The 27,596-nt window shown below is 36.4% G+C and overlaps 1 protein-coding gene across 1 annotated transcript in view; it reads right to left on the minus strand.

Moving 5' to 3' along the window:
- Positions 1-27,596, minus strand: part of ANOS1 (anosmin 1) — a 126,868-nt gene that overhangs the window by 28,624 nt on the left and 70,648 nt on the right. Inside the window, exons 4-8 of the mRNA XM_041416523.1 lie at positions 24,986-25,208; positions 20,253-20,437; positions 13,062-13,191; positions 3,565-3,767; positions 939-1,086 (exon numbers count right to left, since the gene is read on the minus strand). Coding sequence (XP_041272457.1) covers positions 939-1,086; positions 3,565-3,767; positions 13,062-13,191; positions 20,253-20,437; positions 24,986-25,208 — 889 coding nt within the window. The remainder of the gene's footprint in view (positions 1-938; positions 1,087-3,564; positions 3,768-13,061; positions 13,192-20,252; positions 20,438-24,985; positions 25,209-27,596) is intronic.

A 27,596-nucleotide genomic window follows, 5' to 3' on the forward strand; every position in this document is an offset into this window, starting at 1 on the left:
TTTTATGTATACCCTAACAGAATATGGCAACAACAGCAGTTGATTAGTGAGGTTGAAAGTAATTATAGTTCTCTTATGAAAATGGTTACAAGTTTAAACTGTGAGTGTACTTTAAAGAAAAAGTGTAAATGAATACAAAATGAAATGGAGTCAGGGCAGAATAATTAAAATCATATTATTTAACATCTTATTTTCAGAACTCTGCTGCATTAGTTATCAGAGACCCATCAGCAACTGGGGCAGTAACTCCATATTGTACTGTAACTGTATAAATACATTTAAACAAGGCTAAGAATAATGGTTTTCTGCCAGATTCAGATACAGTTTGCAATTATATTACTCAGTATGAGAGGTTCTAATATAACCTAAAATCTGAACACCTTGAGATTTTAATTTGAATGTGGGTCCTATGTGTGCAATATTTTGAGAATGCATGGAATGTTTTAGATTCCCTAAAAGAAGAGTCAGTGTTTTATATATCAACTCATAGTAGATGTAAGCTTTTATGTTCCAAGAATCTGACTTAATGGGCTACTAAAAATAGGCAGGATTTTGGAAAACATTGCAGGTTAATACCGTCTAGTTAAGACACACAAAAATGGTTTTCCATCAATTTAGAAACACAGTCAGTATCTATAGCTGTATTGAATCTAAAATATATTAACACTACAGTTATGCAAAGGCTTCCATTTTCTTTGCAACTGTTTATTTTAGGTGAGTAGAGTCTAATTCAAAGAATTAGGCAAAAACTGTCACCAATTTTTAAATAAGAAATTTAACAAGAAAAGGTCACTCAGCTTGACCAGGAGATGATCATTGTGCTATGAAACAGCCCACTTAAAGAAATTTATTTTTTTTTAAAGTTAAGAAATCATTATATAAAACATTCAAATTCCAGATAAAGGAGAGAGAAAGAATTCAAGTGTTTGATTACTCACTATTATTCCTGATGTCCTGAGTTGTGCTAAAATGGAGAGAAACTTTAGCACTTTTTAGGCGTATCTGACCCCAACGTGTTACTGCCTGCAGCTCTACATTGTAGTTGCTGTTGGGTTGGAGCCCCTCCAGGACCACATAATTTTGGGCCTATAATAGAATAAATATACAAAGCAGTTATAATATTGCTGAAACACATGCTCTTATTAAAAGCAGGCTTGTTATCTTAGGCACACCACTTTTTTGAAGTTAGAAAACTCATATATAAATTTCAGAGAAAAATTTCCTTTCTGCAAAAGATTTCTTTAATTGGACTCTGTTTTCCTGTGTCATTTTAAAAATACTAACCTACTTGATGTTTGCATAATTTTGGCAGTTTCTTGGCAATTCCAAACCTATTGTTTAGGCAAAACCTAAGGGGTTTTCTTCTATATAACAAGGTTTTTCTCTTATGCCAAAATCATTTTAGCAAAAGGAATTTAAGCACTTTATTCCACAATTTCTGTGTTAGTAAAGCCAATTGAAAACTTTTTTCTAGAGACAGCCAGTCTGAAGATAGCTAAAGTCCAATATTTAATACATTTTTCAATATATTCTATTTGTTTCAGCTTTTGAAAATAAAAATTTAAAAAGCAATCACCAACCAAAAATACCGTCTCATTGGAAAGAACATTTTTACTGTGTAGAATGGAAAATGGAACAGAAAAAGTACAATTTCCAATGTTACAGAAGTGTATAAAATGAAGAAACAACATATTAGATTTATCATTCTCCAATCAAAAACCCACATATTAAGGCAAGGCACATGATATTGTAGAGTCCAGCCTTCTCAGTCTTATACTTTATTTTGCTAGATTTAATTATAAAAATATCCTTCTAGTCCATATGCCAGGTGGCATGTTTTCATTGCAGAATTCCTGTGTCTTTCAAGTTTGACAATCCATATAGAGTAAAAGAAGTACCATGTACCAAGGTAACCACCCCATATTTAACACTTGGGATGATAAAAGGGGATTGCCAAAAAGTATTTAGTATTAATTATCTTTACTTGTCTAGTGCTGATATATTGACTATTACTTTTGATTAACAGTCTCAGTATTGTAGTCAAACTAATTCAATGTCTACCTGGAATGAATTAATGTAGAAATCAGTACAAAATTATTTGGGTTGGGCTTTATCTAAAGGTAAAAACTGGACAAAATTAATCTTCAGTGATCTTTAACAATTAAGATTTTTCCACCTTTCCTTTTTTTCGTTTTTTAAATGTTTGTGCATTTGCCATTCTTTAGCCTGGGAGTTGCTACAATATTCAAATGACCATTGGTTAGCTATAGCATCTGGAGTGTCCCGAATCTCACTGGCAGTGCTGTGCAGTTTCACAACTGCTGCAGAAGAAAAAGTACAAGGCAGGAGTAATATGAGAGATATTGTAAGAACCCGCCTTTTCTATAAAATACACCTTATATTTCCCTGTATTCAAGGTCAGAACTCCGTCTGAATTACCCTAATGTTCTAATGGACCTCTTTTAGTATTATTTGTATGTAGGAAATACCCTATAGAAAGGTATTAAAGACCCAGCCCAATTTTAAAATTCTCTGGGTTTCTGATGTACTGTCCAGCTTGCAGAGAAAAAGCTCCCTGTTATCTTCAGGCTGAAGCCTCTTTCAAGGTCTTTACTCAGTGTAAGGTTTCTTGAGGAACACAAACTTTTCTATGCAGCACAGTCCAACCCTACTCCTATCTTGCCACAACTATTTTTTTAAAGGACAATAAAGAACTAACCTTTCTTTCTGTACAAATTGACTTGCATGATTTCATCACACAGCCTTCACTGCCTTTATTGCTGTCAGGGTTTGATGACTGAGGGACAGAGGGGGAATTGTGTCCCTCTGAGTGTCATTCATCACAGTGCAATGGGCAGCAGGAGCCAAAACACAATGTTAACATAGACATGGGACCAAATTCTCACTATCAAAAGCACTGAGAATCAAGTTATGTCTAACTGATTTCTGTTATTTCTATCAAATTATTTCTATTAATTTATTTAAAATAACACGCAACATGCTTAAGGATATCATAACAAAAAGCTTTCCAGTAAAGCAATATTTAACACATTACTCAAGAAACTCAAAGAAACTTGCTGCTAAGGAAATATTGCCAGATCTTTGGTACAGCAGTTTATTTAAAGAGTTTTGTGTATGTTTTTCCCTTGGACCTATACTGATTATTTAATGATTTCTCCATGACTGTGTCACAAGTTTTACTAGCATATTGAAAGAAGAATGTGACGGACAATGTCAGGCTTTTTAAATAAAATAAACACTTGAAGAAGCACTAATTGAATAAGCCTAAATTTAGAGGATGAACAACATTTAACTTTTCATTCATCTTTCCTGAAAAATCTTATCATGTTTACCTGTATTCTAAGGCAGAAGTTTACTTCTCTCCCTGAGCTCAGTGTAAGAAAAGGATTGAGAGGTCAAAATTTTCTATGGGCTTCATTATATTAAAAATTAGGACCACTTCTTTACCAAATCATTGGAACTTATCACACATTTTATACTTACACTCTATTTTGTGCAAAAAATAAACCATATTTCTGTCCCAGTTACTGATTTCTTTCTTACCCCATCGGTAATCTTCCTTCTCTTTTTTTTTGCTGGAATTACATATTTGCTGTATGTCCAGCTCCAGAACACTTTGTAGTGGTGCACTGGGATATCAGGCTCTTCTGGAAGATCCCAAGTAATCATTGCATTTACACTCCCATCATTGTTTGCACTGATATTGGCAATCCTGATATTAGATGGAGCTGGTGGAGCAGACGGATCTGGAATTTAAAAAAAAAAATGAAAATAGTATAAGGGAAAAATTATGTTCATTAAAGATTATCTTCACCTCATGTATTTATTATCTTCACCTCGTGTATTTATGAGGCATTCATGAGCCAGCTCTACACTCTTAAATACATTGAGGAAAATCCAGGCAAAGACATCCTGTAACTGATATGGGTTGTAAATTCTAGAAATTCAAACTCTACTGAAATAAAAATTATGGGTTAGCATCCAGTTTGTCATTATTCTGTGCTGCTGATAGTTCACAAACATGATGAAGCTTTATCAAAATGTACCAGACTATCAGTTTTCCTTCTGCCACTCACTTTAAACACACAGTGAGTGTAAAACATTCAGGTTCTACAACTGGCCTTGTAGAGTCACCACAGAACTGTATGGCTGAAACAGTGAATATTTTTTTATTGCCAGATAATAAAATTATTTTTTGACATATTGAATCTTACTTCAAAATTGTAATATTGATATCTACCACCATGGGACATAAACACTTCCTTAGACAAAATGTAATTAAAGCATAATGATATATTACACCGTGGTAGAAATCTATAGAGGTTTTTTTAGAATGTCAAAAAGCAATTAGCTACCCCTTTGATTTATTTCACTATTCTGGTTCAATCCCTCGTCAATATCAACTGAGATAGTATTCCTTCTGTTGTCTTTGTGCTGACTCTAGAGTCAAGGACACACAACAGTCAGAGTTTGAATACAATTAAATATCAAATCTTTTCCAATATTAAATTTAAGGTTCTTCTTGTGGATTCACTATATAATATCCTGGTCCCAAGTAATGTGAATCAATGAAGATTTTACAACAAAGCTTCTGAAAGTCCAGTTTGCTGTTTACCAACTCCTACTTTTAATTTTTACCCTTTTAAAAATGTCTCTGTCAGCCAAAATTGATGACAAAATACAAGGAAACTGCAAAAACAAAATTTACACAGAAGTAAGCAGTGAGACTAAAAAAAAAATTAAAAGCATATTAGAAGAGTAAAAGAAATTCATAGCAATTAAGACAGGTTATGAATGTACAGCCATATGAGCCAGAAATAAAACTGGAGGTGTGAGGAGGGGACATCATTCATTAATTTACTGTATGGTTCACCTGCATTATTTTAAATTGGTAAATGAACTGTTAAATAAATATTCCACGCATACGTAATTAATCAGATAATCCCTATGACAAATGATCTCACTGAAAAATTCTATTATTTAGTTTATAAAAAAGATACATTCAGAATTAATAAAGACAGAATTTTCCTTTTAAAGATCAGCAGATGTGAAAAAATTACTTATTCCTGTTATTAAACAGGACTTTTGCTGAAATAATAATGGATACTCCTGTTTCCTCACACATACAATTCATCCTAACTTTTGGCCATAAAAGTTACAAAGCATACTTAAGTATTCTGGAAATTTAACATAATTTCCAAATAGTAATAATGCCTCACTTCTCACTTGTGTTTTTTAATCCACTAGCAAGTCAGTTGTGTTTATTTTTTCTGGCTTTGGAGAAGCACTGCTATTACACTCATTTCCTTACCTGTGAAGCTGCCAACCACTCCATCTTAAAGTATATTAAACTATTTATTCCACAATTAAAGAAAAAATTAGCTAAAGGTTTGTAGTATTCTCTCACACAATTTTTCATTTACTTCTATTATTTAAAAGGTAGGTATAAAATATAATTTAGGTAAACTAAATATAAACAGAATCATGATTCACACATGTAAGACATTTATTAAGCATTCATCTCCACTTATTTAAAATGTTAGGGGCTTTTTTATGTTATATGACATTATATTAGGGATATAAAACTTTTATAACCTGAAGTGCAACATGATCATATTACTGTAGGTGAATTATTCAGGTTATCTCCCAGAAGTACTCTGCATCATGTATTATGTATACAAAACATATGGCATAAAATAAAAGTGTTTCAGAGAATATATCTTCCTAAATGGTCAGATATGAGCAAAAATAATTCAACTTATACAACATGTTTGTCCTCATTCTGCATCTACAAGAGATAGAGAGTCATTTTAAAAAAGATTAAAAAGTTAAATGAAATAGCTCCTTTGGACAAAGTGTATCAGTTGATTAAAAATATTTTGAAGTTCTCTTCACCAGTTTTTTGTAGGTCTAAAAACTAATGACCAAATTTAGATTTTTTTTCTTTTCAAATGTTTATATGTCCATTGCAGCAAAAGAAAGCAGTTAGAAAGAACAATGTGTGTACTGAAGCCAACAGATCATTTCTTCTAAATTCTACAGCACCAGCATATCTGTACTTTCTATAATTGCACAGTTTATTGAAAACATTATCAGTAGCATTTCTTCTGTGCTCGCTGCACACAGTCCAGGCAGCAGACAAAATGATGCTCCACATTTGAAGGAAAATCTATGAATGTTTCTACTTTGCTGTGTGAGAGTACAAACATTGCATAAAAAATCATTGGGTAATTACAGTTAAGCATAGAAAGAATGTCCTTTTAGAAGGAATATACATGTGAAATAATACAGCAATAGCAGATATTTTCCTGAGTGCCCTTTTTCTTCAAAGACTCTTCTGAAAGCATCTCAAATGTCAACCATAAAAATGCCTTTGAACGAGAACAGTGGTGGTGGTAGAAGACAGAAAGGAGAAGATGTGCAGCTAACAGACATGAAAAGCTGAGACACTGAAAGTAACACATTTTCTATGAGAGCTTTATTAAAACTAGTAGACAGATTAAGAAAATAATTAGCTATAAAGATACCAAATATAGACGATAAACAAAACGTGTTACAGTTTTGCATTTAATCAACTAAAAAAAAAATCCTGTCTTTTTGTATGGGTGCATCAGTAAAATATTTTGTGGATTTGGGGTGTATTACCTGAAATATTAAGACATTCAGTAAGCATTTTATATCAGATTAGGATCCATTCCATATTAAGTGTTTCAATACCACCATATAATTTATTCATCTATTTTGATATATTTCTGTGACACTCATCACTATTACAACTGACAGAATGATCATTTTGCAAGTTAAGAACCCAAGAATATTAATTATTTCTTCATTTGAAAGAATTTAGTTTCACCAGCAAAGCAGACAAGTGAAAAGGAATAGCAGGGTAAGATAATGTGATCTCTGTTAACAGGAAGAAAAACCAAACAACCAAAACCCCACATTCAAAGAAAGCACTCAAAAAAAAAAAAAAACAAAAAACAAAAAACTACACCCCCTAGGCCTCCCCCAAAAAAAAAAAAAAAAAAAAAAAACCCCCAAAAAAAAAAAACCAAGAACCCAGAAAAAAAACAAAAAAAACTGTGACATGTTTATGAGCATGCTCCTCTACAATGTATGCCAGCCAGTTACCACATAACAGATTAGTTGTTTTTTTCTGCATTATTGAATGGAAAAGTCATGCTTCTACAAGGTGGTCTGTTCTGCTTATGTCCATGTAGCCATTAAAAGCACTACACAACTCATGCGAAAATACTTCAAGGTCTAATAACTGGTACTGAATCATAAAGCTGACTACATAAGGTGTTTGTTAACCTAACTCTAAAGCTAAAGTGATGTTCTGCTGACTATAAAGCTAACAACCATTCTACTGTTAGTCTTCATATACCTGAGATCCCTTTGACTGACTGCCTACATGTATAATTCAGATACACAGATGTAAAACTACTGGAATGGAAACTGCTGCCAGTTTTTCATATGCAAAGTACTGATACTTTATATAAATTAATTTATGTGAGTGTTAAATCAAATTCTTTGGTTTGCAGAAAGAGTAATGCTAATTGCAGCTTTTTCTTTGCAGCTTATACAACAATGCAAATAAATTACAAGTCATTCGATATATCCTAGAATTTGGCACAGACAGCTGTCCTCAACTCCTAAAAAATTCTGGTCTCAGCAGCCTGACAAGTAAATCGCTTCTCACTGCTAGAAATGATAGCTTCATTAGGTCAAGGCTGAAGCTGCTGTTCCAGCACATGGGGTAAGTACTCCATTTGTCTGGATTGTGTTTGGCTTGAGTATACCCAAAGGACTTAAATTCCTGTCTTGCTGACTACTCAGCCATCACAAGCAAAATTCTGTCTCCAGTCCCCAAAAGGGAGGGTTTCTTGCTGCAAATAAAGGAAAGAAAGAAAATACTCACATCATCACCATTTCAAAATGAACATCTTCCCACACTCATATTTGTGAACATACTAATAGTTTACATTTTCCAAAATTCTTTTAATCAACAGTATTTGCAAACACCTTTGTAAAATCTTAGAAAACAGTATGGACTAGATATACACATGAATCACATCATACACTGCTTCAGTGCATCCACTTTGTCTTTCAACGTGGCAACTGTAGTGAAAACAGTAAATGATTTGGAATAGATGTCGGGGGGTGGGGGGAATAATGGCATTGGAATCAGAATTCTCATTCTGAGCTGTAAAAGTGAGAGCAAGTGTGACAATAATTTAAACAGGTTTTTTTATGGAGCATTTTTCCTGACTTAAAATAGATCTCCCATTGCTATCTTTCCAACATGAGACCTTCCAACTCTAAAAGTCTGATGAAGTTGCTCTGCAGACAAGTTTCCAAACATTAAACAGTTCCACGGTGTAAGCAGGAGGACTGGCTCTGCCCAATGGAAATGGCACACATAAACCAGCTGTGCAACAGCATAAAAAAATCATTGGTCTCAAAGGAGCAACAGAAAGAATTTTATTGCCATGAGTGGGTGTCTGTTCTGGTTTTTCTAACACTCAGTAATGTATGCATGAAATCACATCCAGCCTGGTACTTATGTGCTGTGAAAACAATGTTGTCTGCTTCCTTTTGCTTGACAATCCATCCAGTGTATGCTGGCAACTACCTTCATGGTGAAGATAAAATCCTTTAGCAGAGGTGGAGGGGTCAGGTGGTTTGGGCTCATTGTGTTGATCTTCATGTCTCTGGAAATGGCACAGTACCAACCTCCAGACCAGTGAGATAATATATGACACAGAAATGCCCAACACTGAGTCCTAGAGTTAACTGAAGTCTCAGCTACTGAGAGTTCATTCTCATCACAAATTATAAAAAGCTAGGGAAAAAATAGCCTAAGAACTCTGAACCAAATGCAACAAATTAAAAATTGTGTTACTAGTGCCAAGCAGCTTCTGACCAGTTAGGTTAAGCTATCCAGTGCCTGCTTACTGAAAGAAAAACACAGGTCATTTTCATCCAAGGAGACTAATTTATGGATTGCAGGAACAGTTCTCTCCTTCTTCCAGAAGAAAGGAAACAGCTTGGAGAGAGCCAGTCTAAATATGAATAGAATGATATTTGTATCTTTATGGATCAAAAATGTTCTGTCAGGTATTCAGTTACCTTTATTTATTGCTGTTATTGGAAATTGTTGCCACTCAATTAAAGATAAAAGGAAAGCACACAAAATTTAAAAAAAAAAAAAAAAACTGAAAAAAGAAGTGGAAACCACTGCCAAAATAGCAGAAAATTTTGATCAATTTTAGTTGACACTATCAATGTAAAAGTCCACGTGCACAGTCCCAATTATATGAAAGAATTCACTTTCTAGGAGTAACATTCACTTAATTTTCCGACCACTCCACCACAGACTGATCTAGTCCAACCTGTGTTTCTTGTAATTTTGGAATCACCTTTTTGGCAAAACAAAGCTTCACTTTATTCCCTGTGAAGGGTCATGTCAGACAAGTGCATGCAAACCCTTTGTTTCCTTTATAAAAAATAAATAAACAGCGTTAAAAAATGAGCTCTGCCTAAGCTTTGAATATTTCAAAAATTCTCAGCCATGTCACTTTATTTAATATTTACAAACTAATGCCAACAAATTAATGTTCATCCTAGATGAACACATGAGGCAGTGTAGAACAGCTAATAAACCTTCACCACAAATCTTTATGGCATAAAAGCATCCAAAGCTGCAGTGGATCAGACCTCAAAACACAACTAAATGAAGACTGGCAAGTTGAAATGCTTGATGAAATATTCTTGTTTTCCTGGTTTTGTCTTTTTAATGACTGAGAAATTAAATTACTTTGGAAAATGTGGAGTTTTATTTAGTGATAAATAAGTTAATGGAAATTACCTCAGAAGACTTAACATCATTCTGAATATTTTGCTGTGTCTACTTAGAGAGCATGTTTTTTGCATTTTCAAAAAGACAAAACAGTATAAAACAGTATTGTGGTAACCAGACAAAAATTCTCTCTCTGAGTAATTACAGCACATTTTTGAATACTCCTCTTATCATTTTAAAATATTTAGTGACAGAGACTTTGTGGTGCCATACTTCTTCCTAGATTCAGATTAAATACCATATTTGTCCCCCTTTAAAGGAAAAAAAAAAACAAATAATTTTCTCTTCATTATTACTTATGAGCAATTGGTAAAAGTTCAGTATCTTGCGTGAGAAACTGTCTTAGGAATTACTGTCATGTTTCCTGATCAAAGGCTTTATTTTTGAAGAAACCTTCTGCTAAGTTTGACCACGATAATAATCTTCTCTTGCTCTTGGCACAACAGGGTGAAGTGAAACACTGATGTGAAATTCTGTCCACGCTTCACACAAACATAGCACAGAAAGCAGCAAACTTCCAAAGGTGATGTGCCAAAATCCACTTTTCTTTTCCAAACTGGAGGTTAAATGTGCCTGTAGGAGCTCAGCAGGGGCCAGTAGATGCTGGCACTCGAAAAACTAGGCACATCTGAGCAGCAGTTTCTTGCCTCTCTACCAAGCAGGGGCTGTCATTTCCCGCTGAGCTCCAAAGTCGTAATTAGGTGTTAGTGTGACAGGGTACCTGTTACCACTCTGACTGTCTGCTTGGGGATAGGGAGGCTCAAAGACACCAACAGAAGCATCCCAGTATGGTTCCCAGCAGTCAGCACCTAGCAGCATCTTCATGTGAGTCACCTAGAGTGACTACATATTTCATCTGGCAAACTCGACATCTTTCTAAGAGCCACTGGCAGTTCCACAGCCCCTGCAATGGCCAAGTGAGCTGTCAGCAAGGGCTATGAAGCTGATAGCTAACTGAACTCCCTGCTGCCTGTCTGTCAATTCACAATCCTCTGCCAAGGGCTGGAGTTCAGATTTGAAAACAGTTATTTTGAGAGTTAACAGAAGCCTTTTGAAGAATGCTGGCTACATACTTGCTGCCATTATCAAAATTTTGTTTTATTAGGTAAGAGCATGCAGAGGTACTACTGACTCCTACTGCCCTTGTCGCAAAGTCCTAAAAGTGCTCTCCATCTGCACTAGACAGCCACGAGCAGTTCTCAAGGAGAGCAAGTGCTTCAGGGGTAGCTGCAGAGACCACAAGAGGACTCTGGTATTCATGTAATGATTTCAAAACCACAAGTTCCTGAAACACAAATTACTGCCAGCTGGAAGACTATTCTGAAGAAATACCCCTATGTCCATATCCTGCTCTTACACTGTTATCCAGATACCCACCGCTGGCTGGGTCAGATTCTAGGCTAAAGAAACCCTCAGGATGACTTTCCATGGACATTCTCATACTCATTACCAAGGATGGTATTTTGAGCATGGCTAGCACACTCAGTAGGGGGCCAATTTTTTTGAAAGTAATACAAATCCTGCCTGAAAATGTCATGTTCAAGCCAAAACCTCAGTGCTACCATGACATACCTTTCTGTAATTGCAGTAATAGTGGTTTCAAGCAGAATAGTCGGAAAATATTTACAAATTCAATAAAACAGCTGTCAATGATCTCAATTTAAAAGAAAGTTTCAACAAACTTTCATCAACAAACTCCTGTATCTGCTGAAGTGCTGCTCAAGAAGAGAAAGGTACTGCTGCTGAAGAGTTCTTACAGTAAACTCAACACAGATCGAAGGAATTATTATAGTAGGAATTATAGGAATTATTAATGCATTATTTTATGTTTCTGAAATTGTATGCCACTTAAGTATCATAGTTCTTAAAATAATACTTCTATGTATGAAAAGGTTTGTGGTCACAGAAGTAACGGGACAACCATGCCAGCCAACCTTCCTACCACAAATACTGCTAGGGCAGCAAAAAAACTATTAAGGATAACATATTCAGTAAGAGGTTAAACCTTCCATACCAGCAAAAGTATTTGCATGCCTCTGTAAATGCACCTCCAAAAAGATTTTTTCTAGGACTGAATATGGCCAAACAGTAAGCTAAAAGCCAGCACAGGAACCCAAAGATGACAACTGCTTGTACTGCAAGATAATTCAGTCTGCAGAGAGGAGGAAATACATTCCTCAAAGTATGCAAAGTTGTATCAGTGTAAAGATTCTGTCACTATTAAAATAGCAACAAGTTTTTCTATTAGAAACTGCTTCTATTAGTAGAGTGAAGAGTGCTGGATCCCATTGTTTGGCACTAAAGTCAACTAGCATGGTCTGGATATGCCCTCATTACTGACTGCCTTTAAGAGAAGGTGACCACATCCAGGTCATCTGTCTAATAAGAATAGTTTCTGGCCTGTGCTAACCCCTATACTATGCCTAAGAGTTATCTGAGAAAATTCTTCTTCATGTTGGTCAAAAGGACACCAGGGAGAATGTGAGGAACTTCACAGGATGGGAGAATCGTTTGTATCTCCTGCATCCCCCATGTACCATTTACTGGTACAAAAATAATTTTGAAAGTTATTTCATTATCCAAACAGATGCAAAACCAGAACTATCAACAAAAATTCCTACAATACTTTGTGGATCATCAGGCACGCCTTTGTAATGAACAGAAACATGCTGCTTTGCATTTATGCTCTTTTTTATTCTTAAGCACTTACAATTAGTGCTAGCAAGAGGAAATTATATTAAGAGGGTCCAAAGTTCCAGCAAAACAATGCTGCTACAATTATTTAGATACAGGCAACAAAATATTCCAATACTCTAACAAATATTTCTCATAACTAAAAAGAAAAAAAGATAAACCTCTCAGGTTAACACATTGAAACCCAAGTTCTTCCATATTTCATGGTCAGGGTTTGATACCAATCATGTGGAAAATGTTTCAAAGGACTTTTATTCATGGAGACCCTTACTGATAAAAGAATAATGACACTTCAACTTTTGTTTACTGACTTCAAACAAATCTCACACCATTTCTAAAGTCAGTGGCAAAACTACTTAAAAACCCACCTGCTCAAAACCTTCTGCCACAACAGCAGGCAGATGAGACTGGGCTCCAGGTGGGAGTGAGAGGAAGGTGAGTACCAGAGGAAGGTGAGTACCAGACAGCACGAGGGAACACTCACCTCGGGAGGAACGGAAGTGCTTGCTGGGTGCTGTGAAGCCCCTCGTCCCGTGCACGTTCACAGCAGCCACGCGGAACTGGTACCACCTGCTCGCTCGGATGTCCGGCAGCCGAACACGCTCGTCCGTGGTCTGGTGGGGAAAATGTCACACTTACACTGGTTGTTCTGACATGGTTACCTGTCATCTGCTGTGCAACACCCGTCAGTCTGGCTGAGCACACACCAGCATCACAGGCTGCATGCAACCACCTCAGCTGACTCCAGCCATCACTCTACACTGCAGAGCATTTACAGCTGTGAACAAAATGATAAAAGCATCCAGTTCTACAGTGCATTGCAGGCCTCTTCTGGGAAAAAGTAGCCTTTAGAAAATAGGTGAAGTGCTGTTAAATTCACACAATTAGTTTTGCAGTTATCACAAACTTCACCAGTGTTTAGGGTCTCATTGTTCAGGTGATATTTCAGAGAACTTGTTGCCCCAGGTGACAGGACAGATTTCCTCAATTCTCAGAGAATTAGAGGTCCAAAATAGCTTAATGAAATCCAATGCTGTGAGAAGCCACTTTTTCTAGTTCATAGGAAACACAAAACTCTCAGATAAAGAATGTAAGCCTTCTTCACATCTTTGGCACTTAGGTCAAAAAGACACTTACAGCCTTAACTCTTCCCTGAAGACTTTTCTCAGGTCATAGGAGCTGACCTTTTCTCCAACAACACCTACTGAGACTGCCAGTGTCATGAGTTCAATTTCTAAATCCTGAGGGGAAAACCACTGAAATATGGCATAAGCATAGATATACTCTGAATCCTTTCAGCAGGAAATGCTTTACACATTCTTATTCTGAGCCCTGTTTTCTTCAATTTTTTTTACCCCGTTAAACTTTTGAAGAGCTATCATTTGCATTCTTTCATTTTTTTCCCTAAGGTACAAACACCAGAGCTGAACACAGCCTCCTGGTAACCACTGAATCACTTCCAGCTACAGACGTAGCATTTTTGTAGAATTCATCAAAAACACATCCACTTGGAAATTTTTACAATTGTCTCTCAATTATCCAGTTTTCAATTTACTTTAATATGTCACGTTTACTACATTTTGACTTAATACTTTAATCAATGTAACACGCAAACCTGAACCAGATGTCATATATATGTCTAAATATATTATACAATCATTGCTGATTACCATTACTGACCAAACATGCAAACTTATTAAAAATGTAGTTACATCAATTTCTTTTTACAAGCTCTGTTTTATACAACTTCAAGAAGCCACCTCCCCTTTATAGGATTCAACATTACTTGTAATGACACTAAGTAGCTCCCAGAAAAAGACACAATCTAATTTCTGCTTTTTGTTCCCTTTCAAATCTGTATAAGGAACCAGAAGCTGCTGACATAGGTCAGATACCAGAAACTGAGGAATTTGCTTCAGCTCTTCAGCAATGGCCTTTTCGAGCCCTGATAAATAAAATTTGTAGGTGATAGTCTCCAATTGTCTCTTCATTTGGTGACAAACAAAATTTAGGGAAACAAAGATCTCATTTGTGTGTGCATGTAAGGAAAGGAGACCCTTTCTAAAACCATATTATTGACTGCTCTCAGACAGAAGTGTTGTAGACTCTGAGCCCATAATATATTGCTGCTACTCATTGCCCTCTCCATTCAGACCCCTCTCTTCTCAACTTAAGCAGGAGTAGCAGTCCTGACACTCCACCTCATCTCCTTTCTTTTTTTAAATGTTATGTTACTTGTAGAGTGAATTATCCAAGGTTTGCCCCAGGGAAGAAAGAGCCTAGCTGAACCAACTTTTGTGATTATTTTTATTTTATGGAGCACTCAAATGTCTTATTTTTTTCCAACAGCTCCCCTATTGCTGCAACTGGAAACAGGTTCAGGACCCATATTTAATCATAAATAACTAGTTACAGTATTCTGGGCTTTTAAAATATATTTGCTGAACTTTGTTACAAGGCAAGCACAATCGGAATAAACTTAATCCCAAATTCCTCAAAGGAGTGTTATTTGTCACTGGCATCAGCTCATATTCTGTTGATTAAAAGAAAGTATTTCAGTTGTGTCAGTTTCCCATGGCAACCATGAAATAATGTAAAATCAAATAAACTGTCAATCCATAATGCCAAAATTATTTTAACTTATGAACATGCCTTGGGCTTATTACTTTCATAATTCATTTTGTTGGCCAAGCTCCTGCTAAGCTCAATGGCATGCAGGAGGTTTACCTCCAACTGCCATGATATAAACCCCTTTGGCACCTCTAAGTACCTTTTACATAGAATTAATACATTTGTAGAAATAACTAAGTACTGCAGAGATATCTTACACTACCTTAATGCTATATCTATTTTTTTTTCTGTTTAATTTCTTTAGTTTAGTTAGTTCTCACTACTTAAGTATGTTTGGAGCTGTGATCATAATATTCAGAGTCCTTTCAATATCTTTCACATTAATTTAAACCCACTAAAAGCTATGCTGAGTGGTACCAAATAACTAATGGTTAAATTTCATCACACACCTAAAATTCTGTCTGAATATGTAAGAAAAAAACAAAAATTTTATAGAATTTTTAAGAATCATAAATAAAAGACAAAAACTAAAGATCACCACTCAAATCATTACAGAACCATAATTACCATTTATTTGGCATTGCTTAGTTATAAGATGAATGTTTGGAAGGTAGCTTCAAATCCTATTTTCTTTGGAATAAAATAATAAATTAGTCCTCAGACAAAATAACTGGCCAACGTGTCCACCTTCAGTATCATGCAAATTTCAATGAAGACAAGGGAAAATTCCTATTAATTATATTAGGATACAACTTCATATGAGAGAAGCATGTAACCTTAATGACATAGGCTGGACAATACACATAATACCTTGACATTACTTCTCAAGAGCTCATTTTAGGTCCAAGGGACAACAGGCCACGGCCAGTGGCTGGAAAGCAGAAAGAGGTTGGGCTTTCTGTGGGAACTTGGCTGAGATTTGCCCAGAGCTGCTCCATTTAGGAAGCACTGACAATTCTACTCCTCTTTCAGCAGCTCTTAACTACTCCTCTTTCAGCAGGCTCTTAACCTTAACTGTTTAAATCCTGAGCCCTTTCCTGTAAATAGTCTCCTCATCTCAAAAGTGGATTATCTGTTATTGTCTTCAACATGGCTACAGAAATCTCCCTCTGCTGCTCCTACAACTGACTAGTGATCAAGAGCATCCCAGAGCATGGATGACCTATCCACGGATGACCTATCTTCAATTCCATCCTTCGTATGAGAGGCAAGGGGAAGATCTTCCCTAGCACCCTTCCCTAGCAACCCAAATAGTTGCATGCTATTTAGAACTATAACATGTTATGTATTTACAAGCAAAACTGTTCCTTGGAGAAAGAAAGGCTGAAAGTTAGAATTTCTTGTAAGGGAAAGGTGGGATTTACTACAACTGAGAGGGAGAAAAAAAGAGAATATCTGACCCAGCAGCATAGCAGTTCGACCATTCAGGTGGGATTCTTGTGTCAACACTTCAAACAGCCTATATATGTTATGTATATATGTCAAAAATTGGTGCAAAGAACTCTTCACAGCAAAGACTTGTACAGAGGACTCTATCCAAGGATTACAGTAATCAATGGACTGTTTCACTGTGCTCATTCCCTATCTTTCCCCACTACAAATTCTGGACTCCTCTCTGTAGCACAAAGGTTTAATAGAAATAGGAGAGTACAGCCTTACCCTGCTGAGTTCACAGCTCTACACCTCCGGAAACAACACGGTGATAATAGAATTTGCATTTCAAAAAGTGAAGGGAAACCCTCCACGGTATCAGAAAAGCTGAGTTTATGTTTCCTCTGATACAAAAGAAATTCTGAGTATTGTATCCACTATTCTATCAGAGGACAGCAGACCTGCCCTGTTTCATGTGAATGCAATCCCACACAAGGTGGACACTCTAAAAGCGCTCATCAAAGCAAGCCTCCCTGAGAGATGAAGAAATAAACCTGTAGTGTACAGAACTGGTGGTTAGCTCCAGCAGGTATTTCTCACTGTCATGGGCTGAGAGCTTCCTTGTGAACCTCAGAACCAGAACTTCAGGTGTTTCAGAAGCTTTATTTTTGAAACAGAGTAGCTGTCCACAGAGTTTAGACCACTGCAAGGTGAAGCACTAAGGTCTGTCACAATCAAGCTACCAGTAAATACTGTCCCTTATTTGATTTACTAACAGACTAGACTAATAAACATACTTCATCACTGTCTGCCCATATGTATATATATGTGTGTATATATATGTATGTGTGCATGCGTGTGTGTGTGCACATGACATCCATTCACACAACACAGACACGTTCTGTCTGAAAATAACTGGTCTGGCATATTTTAATCAACTTTATTATATTACAGTAATATGATTAAATAGCTGAATTTCCAATGTAAACAGTAATGCTACTATTTTTAGAGAGAATTAGTACCAAATGGAATGGTAAGTCTATTCACAAGACATGCAGTCTTGTGAATCTTGTGAATCCTATTTCCATAGGATAATGCAGCAGGTCCTGCTCAGCTGACTAAATCTTAAATTACAGTACTGTAGGAAATGTCACATAACACTTAGGACACTATACATCACAGCCAGCTTGGCCAACTAGCATCTTAGTTACCATAGTTTTTATATTAACCAATGTAAATTAGTCAAATGGTTAATCATATCAAGTTTTCTCCAAAATACACAGTAAAAAAACTACATTAAAGTCCCTTCCTCCAGAAGTGAAAAATAACTAAAATTGTTTTCAATGTGCTTTCTTTCCATATAAAATTGCAGAGCAAAATAGTATACTAATAGATTGAGCCTTCTTCCTTAAAAAGAAAACATAAAGATGACACAACAAACATGGCACAATAATAAACAAACTTTTTCAAAATTATTCTTTCAATACAAATTAAAAATTTGTGTCAGACATGAGAAATTACTTGCAAGTTAGCTCCTCTAAGGGCAATAGCATACAGCAAGTTGTTGTGGTTTTTTTTTTTAACTTAAATCCCTTAAAGTTATTGAAAATTATAACCACATTTGTTCTTGGACAGACAAAAAAAATATTAGATGAGTAACTCTGATGAAATATTATGAAATTTCTTACAAGAAGATGCAAACAGTAACTTTGTTTATGCTATATATGGGTATAAGCATAGAGAAATTCAGATCCTCACCCACAGCTTTTTTGATCTTTGATTACTCTTTACACGGTCTCTACCTTCAGTAGCAGAGTAAAGCATAAGCCAGAATCATCTCCCCTGGACTGAGATACTCTAGGAATTCTCAGCTAAATGGCTGAGCTGAGCTCTTCTCAGCCTTTGCCTGTAAGTAAGGGCTCATACTTCAATGTTTTGGAACCATACAAGAAAAAAAAAATCTCAGTTACACAGACAAGGAAAGCCTGGAGGCTGTGCACACAATCACTGTAGTCAAACTGGATATCCATCCTTGCTGCTGATATTACAAAATAAATTCTATCACATTCAGACAAACAAATCTGATTGCCTGGTGGGATGTCTAAAACTACAAACACCATGGAGGTACACTACTCTATAAAGACACAAATTCTGATTACTAGCACCCCCCCAAGGGTGCCCAGCCTGCATGTCCCATAAGGTACACACAGTTCACAAAGGCAGTCAGGCTCCTGAAGTGTGCCTTGAACTGACATTCCCAGTGGGGTACACCAAACTGACATTCCCAGTGGGGTCCACCACACAATCAAACTCATGTCTCCTGTGATGCAGAAGGGACAGTGAAGTTGTCAGAAAGATGTCAGTCAGAGGAGGCTTCTCCTGCCACAGTGATTAACTCAGCCCCTTCTGCCTGCATTCACCGGATCCCAGGAAAGGCAGCTGTCAGGCTTCTTATTGCTCTAGCACAGGAACATGTTTCTCAAACACTCTGAAACACTCTCCTGCAGATCCACTGCAAGGCAGGGGTTCATGTATGTTCAGCTACTGTGGAGCATCTATAGCGCATGTTCCCAGAAATGTGCATGAGGTCTGTTCCTGGGATGTGAAATAGCAGAGCACTGTGCTCCCTTTGCAGCCTGGATTCACCAGCCACAACAGCTGAGCTTCTACAGTCGATCACATACCCATGGTTCAGTAACAGAGAGGAGTAATTCAGATCTGGCACATTTTTTGCTACTTGGTATTTTCCTTGCAACAAAGGCAGGAGGCTGTTTCCTGGAATGGAGAATGCAGGTTCAAGACCTGCACCTCAACTGAGAGATCATAAACCACTGTGACTTGATCAGCTTTGCACATACTCTCATGAGCTTGCACAAGCAAGGTTTCCTGCCAGGGTCTGCTGCAGGGGGCTTTTTCTGAACAAGACTACAACATAGTGACAGCTCCCTCTAGCACCATGCTGAAGCTAAGAAATTCACTACTGAGTGTTCTGTCTCACAAGCTTCATGTTTTTGTAAGATAACATTTTCCAACACAATCTGAATTGAGAATGAACACAAATTGTCACAGAATTTAAATCCCTTACCCTATTTTGTGGATGGTTCTACTTAGTCTCTCTTTCCTTTTTTTCCCTAGCTATAATGATGTTTTGCAGATCTTTTCAAAATCAGCATTTTATTTTTCTTGTCAGCAGGGATAAAGGTGAAGCAGTAAGATAAATGATTGGAACTCTGCCATCCAGGTGGACTGTCAGCATGGTAAAAAACAGATTGAAACTGGGAAGGAACTAAGTGAAAATTTATGCTCTGTTGGCTGCTTCTCATTTAGAAACATTTGCTCATGAATCTTACATTTTCAGTCTGGATTGCACTGAGTGATAAGAGCATGACATCACAGACTTTTCTGAACTGGGAGGATCACACCTGAGAAAAACAACTTTACAAAGAATAAAGGTTTTAGTATGTTTTTCACTCTGTTTTCTTTTTGTTTTGCTTTTTGTTTTTCTAGTTTTTTTGGGTTTTTTAAAGATAAATAGCCTTTTCACCAGCTGGATTTTTTAACTTTTGGCAAGAATCAAGCCATGCCTTGGACACTGTGCAATGAGTCCTACTAAACTCAGAAGGACTATGTCTCTAATGTGCTTTCTTGGATGGATTTTGGTCTCTAATTTTACATTTTTCAAGAGATTTGTGACATTCTGAGAGTGGATCCATACTGCTTACAAAGAACTGACCTGTGCCACAGTTTGCCAGTTCGTAGCATCATCCTCACTTGGATGGATTCCTTGATTCCACCTCCTCTGAACAACATAGATCACAGGCTCAATGGAAATATTGAATTTTGAAGACCACTTCACCTCCAGGTCTCCAGACTGATGTTCTATGAATTTTAATTCTTTCCGGGGTTTCAGTGGAACACCTGTAGCAGGAACACACAGATAAAAATATATGAGTAATTTTCAAGATATGCTTAAGCCATTTGTAGATAAAGCTGTATAAAAAATAATTGAAAAAAAAAAAAAAAGCCTGCTTCTCAGAGAAAATGCCAAAAAGGGAGGAATGATAAGCATGGAAGTTTCAGAACTGTTCCTAGCTAACCCATCTCTGTTAACATTAAAATTTGTTTTTAAAAAAATCTTCAAAATTATTTATTTCATTAAAAAACTGAAGGATGTGAAACTTAAAAGCTAAAACTGACTTTACAGAGATCACTTGCCCAATACAACTCGGAGAAAGATCCCTTTGATCCCAAGCAGAATCAGCTACACCTGTTGTTCAGTTTTTCACCCAATTTATCCTTAAACACATCTAGTAAGAAAATATCCATAGCACCACATAGTAGTCTATTTCACTACTTCTCCATCCTTTCTACAAGAAAGCTTTCTCACTGCCTTGTTTAGTTGCCTCAGCTGCATCATAAAGTCAATACTGGTCCAAGATGTTTGTGGATCATGGGGAACAGATTCTTTCTTTTATCTGTGGAGAAGATTATCATGTACCACAAGACTGTTATCATGCTTCTGAATGTTTTCTTCTTCAGTCTAATAACCACAGTGCACTCCATTTCCCTTTAAAATTGGTATTCCCAGACCCCTGTTCATTCTTGCAGTTGCCTCTGGAGACTCTCCAGTTGCCCAAAAGCCCTTCTCCAGAGTCAAGCCTAAAACTAGATGCAGACTGTGTTAAAGCTCTTAGCAGTGCAGACCAGTGAAGTGTGATTATTTCATACATCTTACATTAGTCTGGTGTACTTAAGAAAGCTGTTTGCTTCTCCATGGCTGCATGATCTTATTGACTCACATGCTGCAGCTGTACTGCATGATGTGTCACTCTCCATTCTTCCCTAAAGAGCTAGAAAAGGTAATTCCAAAACAACTTGGAATAGATATGTTATATACATTGTCAAATTCTTGCATTTCAGAAAAAAAGATATATTTCTAAAATATTACTGCAATTTCTCATTACACAGTGACACCAAAAGATGGTTATTTATATTCTTATACTGACAGTAATATCACCTTTTTGAAAACTCTTGCAGTAGCTTGAAGGAAAAAAACAACTCTTCAAATTAGACATATTTTGATTAAATCAACAAATCAAGATACATTTCTCTAGACAGACGTTAGGAATATTTATATTTGAGTGTGCAGCATTTTGTCACTTGAGGGTATGTTACAAATAAGATCTCTGTGTTGACATATAAACCTTCTTAGCAAGTTATCATATGCACTTTAGTTATTTTGTTGTTTCAATGAGTGTCCACATAAGGACAGCTGTATGTATTGGTTAGAGAAATTGTTTCCTACTCAGTCCGCCACTGATGAATTAGTACCAAAATTTTCTCAGGTGAACAAATCACTTTTACATTTTAAGGTGTGTTCTTATAAATCTGAGTATACAAGTAACTAAACATAAAATAAAATAATCTTGTAGATCTTCAAGAAACCTAAAATCCACCTGAAAAAAAATACAGTACCTAAATGTGGCTATCACAGCAGTTTAGATCCTGGAAATCCTTCAATAGCCTAAAGTCTTAGTCTAACATAATGAACATGATTTCAGATTTCCACATTTGCAAATCCTTCTTTAGTTATGATACACAATAATCCTACAATTTGCATGTTCAGAAAACTTCCATCTGCTTTGCATTAGGGGCAGTTGGATTCACTTGATTGCAAGTATCTCGGTGTTACGTAATCGCATGCAGATGGAGCGTGGCAGCACAAACAATGAGAGCACAGCACAAGTGCACTTTAAAATACTTCTGTGGAACCAGCACCATCAGTTTAATATCCAGATGTGAAGATCCAATTACTCTCCAATGTGCCTTTTATTATGTAAATGGTCAGCCCCTTTTTTCGTGCTGGAACAAATTAGTCCTCAGTCTGCGGTGCCCCAAAGTCTGCATTAGTCCAAAGTCTGCAGTGCTTAACCAAAGAATTCAAATCACTGATCACTGTATGTGTGCAATAGCAGAGTCCAGGAAAAATGGTTCTAAAGATGTCTTTCAAACACCACATGCATCTCTGTGTCATGAAAAGTAGCTGAACATTGGTCTGTCATGAAAACCTGTATCTTAAACATTGGTTCCCCTAGAATTCAAAATGCTTCCATTGGAGGGCCTTGTAAAGGGTAAATCCATGGCATCAACATAACTGTAAACACAGTTCTGCAAGGACTCAGAGGTGGACACTTTTAAAACTGTACACTATGTTTATAATACAAAACTATTTTTCTTTAAGCATGGAAAGTGTCATTAAACTGTGGGTGACCATCTGACCCCAGTTATCCTACTATAGTCTTGCAACACCATCAGACCCTTTGATCATCCAAATCTTCCCTTCACAATTTACCTTTTTTAACACAGATTTGCAGAGACACTTTCTCAAGTCCTTCACTAGATGAGACAGTATAAAGAAGCGGGATGAGTCCAGTGATAGAAGAGTAGGAGAGAACATTTGATATCTCCACTAAAGGGATATAAATACGCAAAGACTACATAACCAAATAGTAATACTCCCAACAGAGATGCAAATGTACTTGCTAGGTTAATCCAAAACCATTTGTAATATGTCTTTGGTGGCAGTGTACTTACACTGACATTTTTTTAGAATTTAGCACACAGTACTAGAAGGTAAATTTAATTTGGTAATTCAGCAAATCAGATGGGGATTTTACGTCTACTGTTGTAACTAATCTCCAGCACTTGATCAACAGTAAAACTATAGAAACTTCTGCAGACTCTTAGATTCAATCTGAGTTCATTTTCAAGCTGTGAGTGCTGTCAAAATGATAAGAACAAGTACTGAACTTATTCACTAGATCTTAGTCATGCTTGCAGAGTTTGCTCTTCCTTAGTGACAGGAAGGTCATTTACCCCTGGAGGAAATGAATAGCAAGCCTGCTCCACTTCTATTTGTCTTTTGTTGCAGAAAGACAGGTTGAAGAGGCTAATTAGCTGAATTCATCAGCTGAGAAGGCAGTAGGGTATTGAGCCTGCCCTTCCTCTGCAAGACATATATGCTCTTACAAGCCAGCACCTCCTGCAGATCGGTGATAAGATGTTAGGGAAGGTTACCTCTGCTCCCATTTAATCAGGCCAAAGAGAGGAGACCTTCCAGTGTGTGGTTACAGAATGTATCATATCCTGTCATATGCTGTGTCAGTTCCAGGAGCATTTAATCCTATTTTATTTGTTTGTTTGTTTTTACCTTTTCCAGTTAATATATTTACTGGAATGCTTTGCAGTTGTGGCATGGAGCTTGAACGTGTAAATCATTACACACACAACATGAATGCCTGTTTACCACTCTGGTCATTTGTCTCAATAAGACAAAAGAAATAAGTAAGTGATCCATTTTAATAACTTTCATTTTGAAAGGTGCTATGTGCTGGTGTATACTAATTCCTTATAGTTTTAATGGGGCTGCTCTAAAGCATCCTGCAAACAAGAGAGTTTCCCTTCTGAACACACTGAAAAAGATTTATTAACATTTTAGTTAAAATAATGAACTTAAAAATAAATTCACAATCCTCCTTACCTATTTTCTCATGTTTCTACCCACATTTGGAAATAAGCATGGATTCAAACCTAAGCCTGGAGCTTAGACCAGGGTTCTGCTGATTAGGCTCCCACAGAGAGCCCACACTATCTGATTAATAAGTGAATAACTGAATAATATTTATTTTTTTATCACTAACATAGGAAGAATTTATTCTTGTTCAAAAACACCAACCATGTGGTAAAATAATATTCTTTTCACAAATGCTACTTTTTCTGCATTAGAGCATTTTTCAAATATTTCCGTGTATAAAGCTTTTTTAAATTCCAGTAAATTAAAATCTGGAATTTGTCTAAGCAAAAAAATTTCTTTGCTTATATGTTCTTTTCAAAGGATGTCAAAGAAAAGGTTTATTCACAGAATCTCAGGACTCAAGTCAATTAAAAATTTTTGAATAAGATTGCCATAGATTCAGATAATAAATTAATATATATCTGTATGGAGATATTATAATATTTCACTACGTTGTTCTGTGTTGATTTTTCTTTTACCAGATTATTTCACAGCTCCTACTTGTTAGTCCCATCTGCTTGGCTTGTAGACATAAAAGTTTTTTCTGATTAGTATGTTGCTGCTGCATTCTCTCTCATCCACATCAAATTACGTGAGATTTCACCTAAATTGGCAAAGTTTGATCTACTTTAGATGACTCATAACAGCCACAAATTTGCATTCCACAGATTTCCAGACATGGGCTTCACAAGGGGGAAAACAAATCATAAATTTAAGCAGCATTTCTCTCTGGTTTTCTGCCCTTTCACTGTGCAGCCACATCTCTACAGGTACCTCTCCTTTTTCTTTCCATCCATACAAACTCCCAGCAAATGGAAGCCCTGGTTTACTAAGAGACTTCACTATGACAGTGAAGTCATAGCCCAGTAATGGTACATATTAATAATCTCTACCTTTATACAGATTTTTTGGAATTTGGCACGTGTGACCACATCCATTGGAACAGCATTTCTTCACTCCAGAACATTCAATATCAGCTTCACAGCTTTCAACACAGGCAGCTGCAAAACCACTGGCCTTCTCAGGTGCTGGGCAGTCCCCTTGCTTCACAGACAGGATGTACTTAAGGAATTCACAGCTAGTTAGGCATTCATAATTCTTCTTGGGAAAAAGAGGCTAAAAGGAAAACAGAAGAAGGGTATGTTTTCAACAGGAACAATCAAAACAAAAAAAAAAAAAAAAAAAAAAAAACAAAAAACCAACAAAGCTAAAAAAAACCCAACCAAACCCCATCAAAGAAAAAATGTTATAAATTTTCCAAGACCTCCTAAAGGATTATTCAGATTTCCAGCTTTTGCAAGACTATCCCTGAATATTTATATATTCAAGCCACTTCTGAAAAAGCATTCCAAGTACAGAATGATGAATTCCCTCAAGTAAGACCACCATATTTAATGGAACAATGTTGTTTATATCTGCCAGCTTTCCCTTGTTTTCCTCACATTGACTGGCTATAAAGTTGCTCAATGACAGATTAAAAACGCTCCCAAAACAAAGGGGAAGCAATGGTCAGACAGTCTGCTGTTTTTGGACTACCCCACATTCTTTCCTCCGTACTTTACAACACTTTCCCCACAATATCTGATGTAATGTCATTCTAGATAAATAAGAGAAATCTTCTTTCATTATACTGTTTGAACTAAATTGGCTAAGAGAAGATTTTGCAGCTTCTTTATGTTCTTGCCAGCATATTAGCAATTGTATAATTCTTCATGGAACTGGAACTGCATTTATGATAAAATGATCAGCAGAAAATAAAAATTTAAAAAAGCTTTAAATATATTGATTAAAGATCAAAGTGAATTCTACTTACTTGAGAAATCTAGTCCTAGATATTTCAGAAGATGCTTCAATGCACAGACATTTTACAGCATATGTAATACTCAGAGGTTTGCAAGGTCCACTTAAAACAGTATTTAAAACAGCTTCTACAACCCTGGGAGGATATTGTGTGTGCCATGGAAATTACATCTCCTCTATGTTTAGTTTGGTGCAGAACCAGCTCAATTGATTCCCTCAGAATGAGTGCAGCATGTAACTGGCATTGTCTGTAGCTGGCCCACACAATACTAAAGCACCAAAAAACCTTCCACCCTGACAGATCTAATTTACAGGTTCCTAAGTCTACACAGGAGTTACAACCCACTCTCTATATCCAACTAGCCACATAACTTCTGAAACTTCTTCCATATTTAAATGTTTTACTTTCTTGTTTTTACTCCTCTCATATTTCTGGCGAAATGAGGAAGACTTGGCTATCACAAGGCCCAGGTGTTTCACAGACTGTTCTCTAAAGTCACTGCGGCCCAAGAATGTAGCCCTACATTACCTCTCCCATTTTTCATACAAGACAGTCCAGAATTTTGAACCAAGCTTTCAGGCATGGATTTGGGTGTTACAGGCTTTAGCCAGCCTAAATGCTGCAAAAATGAGCAGGCTCTATGTCTCCCACTGACCCCGGTGACTCTTGGCCATGCACTCCTGCTGTTCCCCCCACTGGAATGCACCTGATGCCATGGTTAACAAGTTAAAAAACTAAATGAGTAGGAGACTAAATTTATAGGGGAAAAAAACCCCCAAAAACAAAAACAAGCAATCAGATAAATTGTCCTTCACACATAAGGTTTCCTTTAACATTCAGTAATACACTCACTTGGTAGATAAGAAGTAACACATGAAGCAGGAACTTTGAGAAACACAAAGCTAAATTGTTGCTTCCAGATTTTTTACAAAATACAAAAAGATTGAAAACACTCTCACAGGAAAACAGCCTCCTTTCACTCAATCAATGTCTATGGAGTATGCATGAGTCGGAGATGAAGGAAAATGGTCCCGGGCTTTTGTGTTTGAAGCTAATTTCAAATCCTAAAACATCACAAATTTGCAGCTACTTAATTAAAAATGTTATAGCTCCCTGAGGCATAATACGTCCTCAAGGCTTCTCCTCCTCACCCTATTTCACAGCTCATTTTTCAGTTAGCTGCTAAATGTGCTGCTCCTCATTATGGGCCTTTGAAGTTCTAAATTTAGCTTTAACCACAAAACACTAATCAAAGAAGGATGCTCACTCACTGTTTTGAACTACAATAGAACAGTGTTCTACAAATGTTTTCCTTTTAAACCAATTTTATACAAATTTTCACCCATATCTGGAAACATATAATCTGAGTGAAGAGCGATATACAAGAACAACACAAATTAGACCCACTAAAACTGCTTTTTTACAGTACTCTAGAATTTTGTATATGAGAAAGTAGCAAATAATCTGGATTTAAAAAAAACTCTTGCAAGGCTTGGTTTTCATGAGAAACCTTTATTTTGTCTTCTGTTGTAACTACATAGATCAGTAATTCAGTAATCCCTATTAACACATTGTTGCATCTAACATCTGTTTAGTTGAAATTACAGCTATTCCTAATCATCTTCATGATGCTTAAAATAATTTAAATATAGGACATTCTCTTATAACAGAAAAAAGTGTCCACAGTGAAGAGAAGGAGTTAA

Source organism: Onychostruthus taczanowskii, unplaced genomic scaffold, assembly GCF_017590055.1.
Source record: "Onychostruthus taczanowskii isolate IOZ18803 unplaced genomic scaffold, ASM1759005v1 scaffold52, whole genome shotgun sequence".
Classification (NCBI taxonomy): Eukaryota; Metazoa; Chordata; class Aves; order Passeriformes; family Passeridae; genus Onychostruthus; species Onychostruthus taczanowskii.